Genomic DNA, 14,290 nt, shown 5'->3' on the forward strand with positions numbered 1-14,290 from the left:
TATTTAAAAAAAAAAAAAAAAAAAATCAAGATTTGTTCCTGTGACACTTGCCTCACACTTTATAGGTTTTCATTAAAACCTCAGTTTCCTCGGGGAACATATTTTTCCCAACATTTCAGTCCATGCCCTTGTGATGTAAATTGATACTGACACGTGATGTAAATTGATACTGACATATGACTTGTATGGGACGCTAGTTTAAAACCTGTGCTCTCTTCAGCTTCAGCTCTTGATCAGTCGAGAAAGCTATTCATACAGTGTAGTATTCTGGCTGTATAGGAAAGAGCTAAATTAGAGAAGTGCTACAATAACATGGTCAAGGCTTCTAAAAGAACTATTTCATTTCACATATTTGGTCTGGAAAAGTCTGTATTTTTATTTCGCATCAGTATGTTTAGTACAGCTCCATTGCAGCTACAGTATTTATGTACATCACTACATTCCCTGTACCTTCTAAGCTTGCTATTGTAAGCATATACATATACACATACAAAGGAAGAGAATTTCACAGGAAGCTGTAATATTTCTATTTTAAATAAATAAGGAAGAGGTGAATCATTCTGAGATAGCTACATGTATCACATCCTTTAGAGAAATGACTTCTTAAAAGGGAGTTGGGGTTTTTTATCATACTTTTGAGCATGTTGATGTTGCTGTTCTTGTGAGCTGCAAAATATGGTCCACATATAAGTTCCCATACCAGCAACATTACATGGAAGCTGAATTCCCTTCAGTCTGGAATTTGTCCTTCCCTCATGTAAGTGCCAGGTATGAAATCTGCTCCAAAGCCCATTAATCATTTGAAAAGTGCATGCTGACTGCAGTAGGATTTAGGTGAATCATGGGCCGCGTCTACATGAGACACTGACCACGCAGTAGCCCGATACTACTGCACAGTAGTGTCACATGGTGCATGATGCAATGCTACCGTGTGTCGGGGAACAGCGGCCCCAAGGTCACGGTGGGCCGAGGGTTCAGATCGGATCAAACAGGCGGGAGTAGCGGCAAGGAGTCCAAGCCGCGCGGGACATGGTGGGGTTTCAAAACACATGTATTTTATTTACTTGCACTGCTGGAGCGTAGGCAGGGAACTTGCTTCAGTTACAGCTGCAATAAACAAACACGAACAACAAAGGGGTCTGTTGGCCCATGGGGTTCTCGAGTGAGCCCTTGATTTCTAGCCGGAGCTAGGGGCAGCTGCCCAACTTGATAGTCCCAGGGCTGGTCAACAGCTCATTGATTGGGATAACAAATAACAGAACTGTAACACGTAGAATGTCGTGATGCCAGTCCAATGTGGATGAAACGGGTGGTCGTTAAGATGCCGAAGTCGATGTGGAGGTCGAAGTTACGATGTCGTAGCCAGTGGTTGAGATGCGGGGTCGAGGTCGAAGCCGGAAATTAGTTCTTTAGCCAGAGATCAATACAGAATAATTAGATCAAGACAACTCGAATAAATCGCAAAATCATAGCTGTGAGGAGACCAGTGGGCCCAAAGCCCTCCTGAGGAGCAGTCCCTGCAGCAGCAGCCTCTGCTCTCAGGATCGGTTTGATCTCTTCCTGTGAGACGGTCTCTGCTAAGGCAGTATCTGTTCGCAGGTCGAGCGTGGTCTCCCTCCTGAGGAGCAGTCCCTGCATTAGCAGCCTCTGCTCTCAGGGTTCAGACAGGAGACCAGTGGGCTTAAAGCCCTCCTGAGGAGCAGTCCCTGTCAGGCCAGCCTCTGCTCTCAGGACCAGTCTTCCCTGTCAGCACCGCTGTCAGAACCCCCCAAAAACTCTCTCTCCTTCTCTCTTTCGCTAACTCCCCTTCGCTAACTAACCCCCTTTGGAGGGGCCCCCCAAGTCTTTATGACAACTGGGTAGCCGATCAGGTGGTCTTCTCTAAAGAAATTTATAGTCCGATTACATCATGCAGTCTGTAGACTGAGCATGCGTCTGGTCAGATTACTTCATCTGCTGAGCAGAACTGAGCATGCGCATTCCCACAAAACTAGGTCAGCTTTGATTGACAAGCCAAGGGTCGCATAGGGGGCACGTGCTGGGCACGCTGTGGAATTTTCCACAGGCCTTGTCTGCTTGTCTGCGCATGATCAAACTTAACTCTTGTGTTGCCAGCATACACTTAAAATTTGGTCTGGACACCGTGCAGTAGTATTATGAAAAAGACGTTTGTCGACACTCAGGTTACTGCGCAGTCATTTACTACTTGTTTATATAACTACTAAATGACTGCACAGTAACGGCTGCGCAGTCAGCATCTTGTGTAGACACAGACATGGAGAGGGAATAGCTTGCACTTGGATTTGCTTTGCAGGATCACATCAGGTCGGATCTATATGAAACTGTAGGTTCTGTAAGCACAAGCTTTTGCAAATTTCTTAAAACCTGTGAAAAGTCTTCCATGCATTTTTTTTTTTTTAACTGTTTTTTAAACAAATTAGTTCCCTGCTGTGCAGGGAACCCAGTCAGTGCAGTATTGGGTTAATTCATGAAGATCGGAAAGTAAAATTGACCAAAAATAAACTAACCAGTGTATTTTATTTGAGGGAGATGAAACAAAAGCTACAAATAATTAAAATAATGATTAAAATTATTTGGAATTCAAGTAGCTGCCCTTCAGAGATTTTCTATTTCATTTTAATCATTAAACTTATTTAGATTTTCCTGTTCAACAAGAAGAAATGGAAGTAAAATATGATTTAGTGTTAACCATAGGTTAGCCCATTACAGGTCTAATTTATTCACTGAAATGATAATTGCGTTCATTTAATTAAGAGACTGACTTCTGGAGAGTTTTCCTTTTAGTATTTATAGCCGGGGTTACATTTTGCCAATTTTTGTGTTCAAAAGGATGCAAACAGCTTTAAATGATGCTATTTTATAAATTGTTGTTAAAAGTAACTTAAGGCTATTGTAGCTAAACAAAATTAGAGAACTAATTTTTTGCTGTTATTTTATGTTAAGTGCTTTGACAACACTTTTCTGTATAGTCTGTTTTTCTCCCTTTTATATAATCAATCAGTTAAGAACCCAATTCTGAAAATTCTTCCACATGGAGTCATAATGTTGGAAGGGTCATCTGGACCAACCCCCTGCATGAATACAGGAAAGCTGTTCCTGAAATAGTAGCCCTCCTGTATCCATGCAAGTCTTCATTGACTTTGTTGCAGTTTCCATCTAGTTACAATGGCCTTTTCATGTTAAATTTATAGCAGGAATGTGGCTTTGGTGACCTCCTTCCTTTGTTTTTGTGCTAGTCTGTGGAACAGGTCTGTGGAAGTCTGAGGGGTTATTGTACAACAATAGGGGGAAGAAAAACATTTTCTTAATTCTATTTTAGAACCTCGAACCCAGGAAAAGGATGGTAGGAGCAAAAGAGTTGGGGGACAATTTAACACAACAAATTAAAAGTAGTTTCAAGTTGGTGGCTGTCCTCCTAGCTTTTGTTTTTAGAGCTGGCACTATTAACAGAGAGTTATGGGTAAAAAGGATAAAAGATGCTGACTGAGTAGATGTTCAGTGTAATTGCCCCTTTTTGAATTCATTAACCAATTAACATAAAAGTGTAACATAACATAAACCTTGACATGTTTTATGACTATGTTACGAAGTTTGGACAACTGAAGTTAATCTAGTAGGATAGAAAAGAAACTGAGTAATGAACTAGGACTCGGGAGACTCGGGTTCAGGTTCACAATGAGCCCCAGATGCTTTCTGATTTTTGGCCAGGTTACTTAATCTATCCTGTGCTTCATTTGTATATGGGGATCAGTACCTTACTACTTCATAGAAGTGTTTTGAAGATAAAGCCTGTTAAGGATTGGAGGGATCTGAGGTACTGCAATGATGAATGCTACATAAGTATCTAGGTTTGTAGGTAGACAGACTCAGAAATTGAACAGCTAAAAGTACTTGAAGATTAGACCTGTGCATCACCAAGTATGCTTCATTGTTTCATCACCTGTGCAGTACTATGTAGCGATCCAGTAGAGCTGCTCACCTTGTCATGGTTTATTCCTTACTTTAAGGAAACTCTTAAGAAAGTTAAATTTAGAAGATGGCATTTGATCTTAGACATGTACATTGATCTGTCAAGCTTGAAAAAGAAGTAGTAAATGAGGGTTGGCTTGCTTAGGGCTGATTTGTGTCAGCCACATCCCTTTTTTGTGTGCTATTGACTGTCCATAGACAGGAACCTGTGAAGTTGGGTGTAAAGGGTACCACCCCACGAGGTGTGGTACCTCACTAACAACATGTGGAGGCACAATTTCTACTTTTGCTCTTTAAAGGGCTCAGCATACTTCATCCCCATTCTGCACCCCACTCCTTGTGTCCAGCCAGCACTTTTACCAGCCCAAGGGATGAGGTCATGGGACAGGGCCATGGTTGCCCCTTGCTATCATTGGCTGTCCAAAGAAAATAAGATATTTAGCTCCTGCTCTTTGCATCCTGAAGCTTGGACTTGTGGTACAAGTGTCAGGCCTTACAACATTCAGCTATTTATGACCCCTTCTACTTTGTAGGTCCATAGAAGGCAGACACAATTTAGCCCTTAATTTTGCTTAACCTTCTAGGCCCAAATATTTAAAGAAATGTGTTATCAAACACCCCATTAGGTCAAGCGATTACTTTGGACTCCTTAGTTAGATATTCTTCTTTAGCTCACGTCAGTGTTACTAGCATAGACCTTGATCCAGCAAAGCTCTTAGACATGTGCTTAACTTCAATCAGATGAGTAATCCTGTTGATGTGCATTGTGAGAAGTACCTTATTGCAGTTCAAGTTACACACGTGTTTAAGTGCTATGCTAGATGAGGGCCATAACTTTTAAGATGCGTTGGTTCCATAGCATGACATTCCTAAATACGTTTGGGTATCTATCACTTTCTCAGCCAATTACAGCTGAACAATATTTGTACAATTTAATACCTTAATAATAGACTGTTTATCATATCAGTAAGAAGAACTTAGACCTTTAAAAGCTTAAATCTACAAATTGAATGTAAAACTGTACGCTTTGGGCAGATTTCTAAATCTTTTTGTTGAACTGAGAAATTACCCCATCTCTTCACTTTTAAAATGCTGCATTTTTACACTTCAGTGTCTTTTTTTATTGCCTTTTGATATTCCATTTGCAGAAGGCGTGTCGTCTTAAGTACTGTAATCAATGGCAATTTGCAGCATATACTAGAATAACTTTTGATAGGATAAAATAGGCTTGGGATTCTGGGATATTTTTTTGAGGGGACATTGCAAAGTATCAAAGACTTGACTTGCAGAAATAAAGACAGAGAGCTCACCCGCTGAAAAAGTAAGAAAAACATGTTTATCATTTGCAAACTCTTGTGTAACTCTGTTTGTAGTGGATGGAAGACTTCTTGTCCAAATTTAAATACAGCTGCAAACAATGGAACCATCTCCCAGCATTGTATTTTTCATTAACCTGTATGATAGAGACGGTCCTAACCACTGTGTTTAACTTTTACTTGTTCTGGAAATTCAGGACCTCCTCAGACCAATAGTGGAAATGAGCAGCACTCCTCCGCCTCTATCTTTGACCATGTGGACAGGATGTCACGCTCCTCAGAGGTCAGCAGGCGGGTTCCCAGCAAGATCCAGTTGATTGCTATGCAGCCAATGGCAGCACCTCCCATTCAGAACTCGGCACTTTCTGACCGAGTAGCAGAGACCAACAAAATTAATAAAGAGGTATTTTTAAAGCGTGTCTGTGTGTGTGTGTGTGTGTGTGTGCACGTGCGCTGGTCATTAGGGGTGTGTGAAACGGGCTGTATTCAGTTTGGATTCGGCCCAAATCAGGGGACAGTGATTCGATTTGTTGATCTGAATCACTGTCCCAATTGGATTTGGCCGAATCTGAATCTGAAGGTTCAATGCTGAATCAGTGAATCGGCGATTCAGCCATAGACACAGCTTTAAATGTTTTTTCTATGTACCTCAAGGTACCAGGTGTGGCTTGTGAATGCTGAGATGGTGGGGCAGATAGAGCATCCCACAGGAGCATGGGGAGACCCCTGCGTGCTCAGCGGCAAACCTGGAACTGGACCAGAAGTACTTCTGGGTCCGCCACTGAGCGAGGGGGGGGGACCTTCTCCCTGCATACCACTGGCTCAGTGATCGGTTGTGGGGGGACTTGGAGTGACCCTCCAGACCAAGGAGGCACCAGTCACTGAGCCAGGGGGTGGGGGTCCCCCATGCGGTCTGCAGCAGATCCGGAAGTGGACCGTGCTCCTGTGGGACACTCCATCCACCCCAGCATCTCAGCATTCATGGGCCACCTGGTACCTTGAGGTATGTAGAAAAAACATATAAAGCTGTGTGTATGTATATCTGAATCATTAAATCTCTCTGAATCAATTCGGAGGGTTCCAATTCAATTTGGAGAGATTAAAGGGTCTCCTGATTCGATTCAAATTCGGAGATTCTCCGCCAAATTGAATCGGCGACCAAAGTTTTGCACAGCCCTACTGGCCATGGTGTCTGTACATATAGAAATAGGCAATAGAGCCAAGAAAGTTCAGATTTCTCTCTTCTGTCTTAAAAATCAAACTCCTCATCCTGATGGGTGGCTTTCCTTTCATGAGTGCATAATCATGAATTACTTTTTTTATTAATTCCAAATATAAGCCTTGATTTTTGATTATTTGGTAGTTTAAGTACATCTTCCAGCTAGACTTGTGATCTGTCCAGACTTATGCTCTGCAGCCCTAAGTTGCTGTGCAGTTACTGGTAGCTAACATGCAATTTGTAGCATGTCTGTAAATTAATGGGTGACACCAAGGTGCCTGGGTCATCTGGTTCTCCTTATGCAGGCTTCTCCCGTCTCCCCTCTTTGGTCACTCATTTTGTATTTCATGGAAGGCAACAGCCTACCTCACACTTCAAGGTTAAAAGATTGATTGAACCTCTGTGTTTAGCACCTTGTAAAAAATTCTAGCAAGTGAATTAATATGTCTAGGATTTGCAAGAAATATAAGTTTAATTATGTGGTAAAAGTCTTGTTCTTGATGTCCGTCTTTAATAATCTAAGAAATTATTAAAATGTAGGGTTTTTTCTGGAGTTTTATTTATAGCTTCATATGTACCTGAGAACAAGCTAAAACGTACTCAAGAACAGGCTTTAACCAGTGCCCACTGTAGTTAGTGGGAAGAGTTGCATTGACTTAAGTGGGTGTGGTCCTAAGGCAATGGTCTATTTTTAAAGAAGACTTTTTGCCATACCCTGAAACAATCCTGTTTCTCCTTCCCTTTTCCAACACTCTTATCCAGGCAGATCCTTCAGTTTATGCTCTGTGTCCTAGGAATTCTCTTAAGGGGAGTCGGTGACAAACTTTGACCATAGTAATCAAATGCATTTTGTGATGGATATGGGGAGACATGCTACATACGCTATCAGTTACAACCTAATTTTCTTCAGGCGGTGTTCCTTATGGCAGCTGGCAGGGCTTTTTGTTGTTTGCTTGGCTTTTTATTAGCACACTGCAACTTCTCTCTAAGTAGCACCGCTGTGGTAGTGATACTAAAGTATGTAATAGTATGTCGACCAAGGGAGTGGGTGGGAATGCTACAGGTAGGAGAAAAGAATCACTCTCCACAGCTTTCAATTGATTGCTTTTAGCTGTGACTCTTATTTTATGGCATAGCAGTAAAAGCTGTTTTTGCAAAAATCTTAACTCTTTTTCTCCCCTTCTTTCCTCCTTTAAGATACAGACAGCTCTGAGGCATAAGTCTGAGATTGAGCATCACCGCAATAAGATTCGTCTTCGAGCCAAACGCAAAGGGCATTATGAATTCCCAGTTGTGGATGATGTGGTTGTTGTTGATTCCAAAGAGCAGCATCGAATTTACCGCAAGGCGCAGATGCAGATTGACAAGATCTTGGATCCTGGGGGCAACGTGCCTACTGTGTTTATAGAACCCAGGAAGAGGTACTGATTCAGAGCCAGGGAAGGAATCATTCTCTTTAAGAATCAGAGTCAGACTTGCAAACTATGTCAGATCTATGCTTCTCCATCTTGAGGGCTTGCAATTATTTTGTTCCCAGGAACATTTGGGTTAGAGAAAGCTGGGGTTGTTTTGGATATTTTGGTGTAATTGTTGTGTGCCAGGGGATTGTGCAAATGTTCAGGAAAAAAAATGTTTATGAGCAGTTTTTCAGTAGCAGAATCCAAACATCATAAAGCCATTTTAAGGCAGTTGTCATTGTTCATACTGCTGTAGGTGGAAAAAAAATTGAGTTTACTTCTGAGCACTGACAGAGTCTAGGAAACAAGGAAAAAAATGGGGTGGGGGAAGCGGGGAGGAAGTGTGTAGGGGAACCCAGTAAGAAATGTAGCTGTCATAACAAAACTCAGAGAAACATATACCATATTGTATTGCATAGAACATGCACCTTTCCCCCAAAAGATAGATGCTGGAGAATGAAGTCTCATTGTATGTGAGAAATATGGTAAGATCAGGTTTTCTTGCTTACTGGGCCAATGTGAAATTAAAATCAGCAGGGATCCACAAGGAGCAGAACATTGAGCAGGCTTCCTAGATACTGCTGCTGAGTTGCTTACGAGGAAAGATCTTCTTTTCTTTGTTCTGTCTTTGAAAAACAGAGTGTATAATATAATCTGTAGTGTGTTTGTATGTGAGAGAGTATGGTAATCAGGAAACCATGAACAGATGATTATAAAATGTATCCAGCTCAGATGTTTAAGGACTGATTTATAAATTAGACAAAATACTTCTTTCTGTATGCTTTCTGAGTAACCAAGTACATACTTATTATGACTCCTGGCTTCATAATTCAGGAGAGGGGCCTCTGTCTTCTGTAGGTTTGATGGACATTAGAACCTAATTTCCAGGCAGTTCTTACCCTTTTAGTTCCAGGTCCCAAATAAGTCTTGTCAGGACCATTTTTCCAAGTTTAAAATACACCCGATATTTTCCCCAGTAGCCTCTTTACTTTAACTGATTTATATATGTCAGTTTAAAACCCAGTTTCATAGTGTTGCTATCCCAAGTGCTTCTGGTATGGGACAGGGAGCCATTAGAAGGAGTGGTGGGGACTGTGGGAGACTGGAGTCTTGGAGGAGGAAATAAAAGAAACCAGACAAAGAGAAGGTGGGTCTGGTGGGTGGGGAGTAGCAGGGAGAATAAGTCTGGAAAAAGTTTGTGGGGTTGAAACTGGTATGTGCTTGGCAAGGAGACTGGAAGCAGAGGCTGGGACTAGTTAGGGGAGGAAAATGGGGCCCACACGAAAATCAGTGTGGCATAGATGGGATTGAGACAGGGACAGCTTGGAAGGGGCAGGGCAGAGGAGGACAAGTTTGGAGAAGAATGGCTAGGAGAGTCTTTCCCCACTAGCGATACCATGTCCATAAACCCAACTCTTCCTATGTTCTGAAAGTCTGACCTGAGTTGCTGAGGTCAGATTAGCAGAAGTGCTGAATTTTGATAGCTGCTATTGAAGTCAATGGCATTTGTATTTTAAAGACTTAGTGTACATTCAGGTACTCAGAAAAATTAGTTCTGCCTTTCTCAAATTGAACACTCAAAATTCTCTTTTGCTGTAAGAAAACCAGGTACCTAGCCATCTCTCTCCAGTTTCATTTAAAAAAAAAAAAGTTGACTTTAATTTCATATTGTTTTAGTTATGAAAGAAAATAAATATATACAGTGTGGATCTACACTGTCTAATATGACTGAATGAAATTACAAAAATAATAATGGAAAAACAAGAGCAATTACCTTACAGAGTAAAATGGCTCACTTACCTTCATGCTCACTTACCCGACACAGGTTGTAAGTGGTAATGACATGTTTTGTCATTCTCAGAAGTATGTAGAAGCTTTGCCATAAAAGGATAAAATGTTAGCTTTCAAGTATATGCTTTTGTCTTTGTGTGGTTCCTTTATGAAATGTTTAAGTTTTTATGTTAACCTCCACCACAAGACACTCCAGAGTCCTTGTTTGCTTCAGGTTTAGAATTAAAATTGATTTGAATGCAACAGTGTACCTCACAAAAGATGTCCCCTGCCTGTATATCCTGAGAATGCAGCAGGAGTGTCATGCCTGAAGGGTACATGAGGCACCTGAGAGCACGTGGTATTCTATAACGCATTGTAAAACTCATACTATTTCCAGACGAACATATCAGTCCCTAATCTTTGAATACTTTAACTGAAAAAATTGGAAAAGGAGAGAAATGTTATAAAGGTTATGTGGAAATGCTGATATGATTAGAAATGTTCATGGGGGAGAATTGAAACTAGTGGTTTAAAATGAAATTGCTCTATTTTAGTTAGCCATTTGTCAATGATGTCGCATCACAGGGATTTACTGCATAAATGCCTCAGTTGGAAATCTGGGTTTTAATTCTATACCAGGATCCAAGACTGACTTTGTTTACTGCACCTAACTTAAAACTTTAAAACCAAAACCCGAGGTACCTTAAATATGGTATTTTTCTTGCTCATTGTTTCTCGTTCCTGTCTCTCCTATGAGCCAAAAGGAGGGACCAGGAAACCTGCATTTGTGGCTGCTAAAGAACCCTGACTTTGTTGGGGTCAGGCAATACAAAATTCTTTAAACAATTTTTTCAAAAGTTTTTCTTCATCCCAACTTAAAAACAATCCAATAAAACAAAAGGTGGTGATCTTTCTTTTCTCTTTCTCTTCTAGTTCACGGGCAAAACGTTCTCCCAAGCAACGTCGGAGGCATCAGATAAATGGTAGTCCTATCGATGCTGATAAGGACAGATTAATCACAACTGACAGTGATGGGACATACAAAAGGCCTCCAGGAGTTAATAATTCTGCATATATTGTATGTATGTCTCATAGATGATAGGATTACTCTGATTATCGTGTTACAATTAATCCATAACGGCTACGTTCTGAATCTTCATGCTGTATTTGCCCAGGTCCAAGATGACTTTGAATTTAAGATCACCCCTTAATTATTAAACTCTAGATAGAGAAAATTATTCTGTCCTTGCCACTCCCCCCCTCTTCCCGGTGCCTGGTCCCTGCCCCCCTGCTCAATGCCTTCTCCCCTCGACTTGCCTACACTCTCCCTTCCCCTCCCCTCCCCTCCCCTTTCCACCCCTCATCCCACTTGTCTGTTGCAGCTGGTCTCCAAGGTTATCCAAGCCATGCAGTAGTGATGGTTCCAGCCCAGGTCACGGTTGGGACTGGTGCCACAGTAGCTACCCCTGCCACTCCTTGTGCCCCTTCCTCACCCCCCATTCCCTACGCTACCTCGTTCTGTACTTGCCCCCTCGTGCCCTTTCCCTGCACTCCTTTTGTTGCACATATCCCTTCCCCGTGCTCCCTCTGCCACCATTTTTTCCCTGTGCATCTCCCTACACCATGCACTCCCTTCTCATGTTCCCCACAGTATTGAGTGCCCTTCTTCTCTCAGCACCCCTCCTGCACTGCATGCCCCTTTTTTCCACACCCCTTTCATGCTCTCCCCTTGCTCCATGTGTCCCTTTCCCTGCGGTCCACATGCCCTTTCCCTCATGTTTCCCCCAGCACCATGTGCCCCCTCTCCCCATGCTCTCTCCTCTGCTCCCCACACACCCCACCCCACACACCTGCCTCATGAGCCACCCTGGCCCTATCCAAAGCTGCAGCACTTGCTTGCCTGCTCCATACTCAAATCTAAGGCAAGGATTTTCCCCTATGCTGAATGTAGGGGAGAGAGGGGGGAATGCTCATGTTAGATTTGAGTAACTACGGTAATTCCATTCCTTACTAATTCCATTAGTTTGAAATTAAATAAGCTTGGAGCCTTCCTGAGGAGTGTTTACATAAAACAGAGGAAACCCGATCAGATATTCTATGTTTTGCAAGCGTTAACTTGACTTTCTCTATGATTGTATTTTGAAAGCCTTTTTTATCTTTCCCAGTATGATAGTAATGGAGAAATAACCAAAGTTATTTTAGCACAGTACCTTGCAAATTAGCCTTATTCTCCACATTTGAAAACAAGCACTTCAGAATTGTTTAGTTTTGATATCTATGTGATAAAGCTGCTTTTATTGTGCATCTCAACTGCTGCACCTGCGCTCTGATCATTAATCGGTTTTTCCTGGGATCATTGCTAGCGCTGGAAACCACTGGACAGCTTCAAACCGCTTCCATTTTTTTAAAAAAGGAAGTTTTAAAAAAAAAAGTTCACTTCTAGGTTTATATGTATTCAAGTGGCTAAAATGTAGATTTCTGTGACATTTGTGTGCATTCAAACAAGAGCATAATCATTTTCATGTCATGGTGTAACGGAATGAATTATAGTCCAGAGATATTTAATTAAGACTTGTCACACAGCAAGCCCAGCCCTTTTGGCATCTGCTGAGAGTTTCTATTCAGAATACTAAGTTCCCAATGAAGTAGACTGTGCGGTTTGACAGTTGATTCTGCAGCCTGCATGCGTTGGCAAAAATGAGCTTCTACAGTAAGGCAGCTGCTACAAAGGCAGTTTAACTTCCTGTGTCGGAGTGGTGAGTTCCTAAGGAAAAGATCACAGGTAGTAATTGTGATGGATGTGTCAAGATGATGTCAAGTAATTGGTGCCACTAAGCACTGTTGTGCATCTCTTTAAGGTGATGTACCTGAGCTCAGGTTCCATATAGCTGATGGCTTTGCTGTTTAATAACCCCTTTCATGTGTTGCTGGGGAGAAGCAGTAATTGGTTTAGCATTTCTGCTAATGCACTTGGTTGTGACATGAATGCTTAATTCACTCCTTACCAGTTCAAAGATTGAGAGGAAAGTTGTTTTAGAGAGTGTTACCTCCTATAGTGAGTCAGAGTTCACTATACGAGTACGGGCCCCCACCTATTCACAAACCAGCATATTGTAATCTAGTCGAACTTGGTCACTGTCTTGTGAAAAATACCTCACCTAATATGACAATATAGGTTCAAGTGTCTGAAGCATTTGAATTATTTTTGTAGTATTTAGAATCTTTCTCTTGCAGAAGAATTGGGCAAGTCGTGTTTGACTTTTGTTGTACAGATGCTTTCCAATCTCCTTTTGGTTTTGATAGACACATTAATAATAATTTTTCAAAATTTAACAGTGATTTGAGATTCTTTTAAGAAAAGCTGTCTGCCTTCTGCTTATGTTTCTTCTGTTCTTCATAGTCGGACCCTGACCTGCCAGCAGAACCACAGACATCATCTGTTGATCTTGGGAAGTACCCAGGTTTGCTTCCCCACTCAGCATCCCAATACATCCCTCCACAGCCATCTATTGAAGAAGCCCGGCAAACAATGCACTCTCTTTTGGATGATGCTTTTGCCCTGGTGGCTCCTAGCAGCCAAGCAGCCACTTCCACTGCCGTCACACCACCTGGGGTCTCTGCTGGACAGCCAGTAAACAACGTTCCTGCTCGAGCAGGGAAGGGAACTTCATGCACCCAATGGGGCTCATCATATGGTCCACCTCAGACAGCAAACAACCCATTTAATGTGAGTGATGTATTTGGAAAGGCTTTTCTGGCCAGGAAATTGGAACCAGTTGAGCCATAGTCGCTATTGTTGTACCTTTTGGCTCATGCAATAACTGGAGCCAGAGGTGTTCAGAGACAGACCTGAGCAAATTGGAGAACTTGCTTATTAAACTTTTGATTTATTTTTCCATGTGAACATTGTATAGGAGTTCTCTTTTAGGAGAACTATTTCTGTTCCACTCAGATGTAATATTTCACAGCTCAAAGTATTTTAACAATGACAGTTTATTTTCTAAAGGCTGTTTCAGCTGAGTACACAAAGCCACCAAGAGACAAGATAGTCCATTTTGGGCATTTTTCGAACCAGGACATCAGTATGCTTAGACAGCTTTAACTCATCATTCCCCTGAGATAGAAGAGTATTGTCTTTAATGCCTTTTACAGAAGCTACGTTGAGACACAAAAGTCCAGATCTACAAAGGAATTTAGAGACCTAGCATAGGGACTAGAATTTAGAAACCCATATTAGGTGCCAATGTTCCTTAGACAGTAAAAAGGGAGAGTCAGGCACCTGAGAATGGGACTCTCTGAACCTAGCACATGAACCATAGGTGCCCTGGTAGGGAGCCCTACTTACTAGGGCTATGTGAAGCTTCAGTCGCTGATTCAATTCAGAGGAAATTCGGCCCGATTCGGCTGCCAGATCTCCTAATCTGAATCAAATCAGGAGACCCATTAATCTCTCCAGATCAAATCGGAAGCCTCCAATTCGATTTGGAGAGATTTGACAATTGGGCCATAGACACAGCTTTACAAGTTTTTTCTAC

At 41.8% G+C, this 14,290-nt stretch overlaps 1 protein-coding gene across 6 annotated transcripts in view; it reads left to right on the top strand.

Moving 5' to 3' along the window:
* The window catches only part of KIAA1549 (KIAA1549 ortholog), a 283,671-nt gene that overhangs the window by 243,640 nt on the left and 25,741 nt on the right, over window positions 1–14,290 (top strand). For 4 of the 6 annotated variants that reach the window (XM_019515386.1, XM_019515387.1, XM_019515388.1 and 1 more), the window contains 4 exons: window positions 5,504–5,709; window positions 7,723–7,946; window positions 10,689–10,833; window positions 13,156–13,482. In XM_019515386.1, coding sequence (XP_019370931.1) covers window positions 5,504–5,709; window positions 7,723–7,946; window positions 10,689–10,833; window positions 13,156–13,482 — 902 coding nt within the window. The remainder of the gene's footprint in view (window positions 1–5,503; window positions 5,710–7,722; window positions 7,947–10,688; window positions 10,834–13,155; window positions 13,483–14,290) is intronic. The other 2 variants (XM_019515389.1, XM_019515390.1) reach the window with 1 other exon arrangement.

The sequence above is a fragment of the Gavialis gangeticus genome, unplaced genomic scaffold, assembly GCF_001723915.1.
Source record: "Gavialis gangeticus isolate Ggan-Ray unplaced genomic scaffold, GavGan_comp1, whole genome shotgun sequence".
Classification (NCBI taxonomy): domain Eukaryota; kingdom Metazoa; phylum Chordata; order Crocodylia; family Gavialidae; genus Gavialis; species Gavialis gangeticus.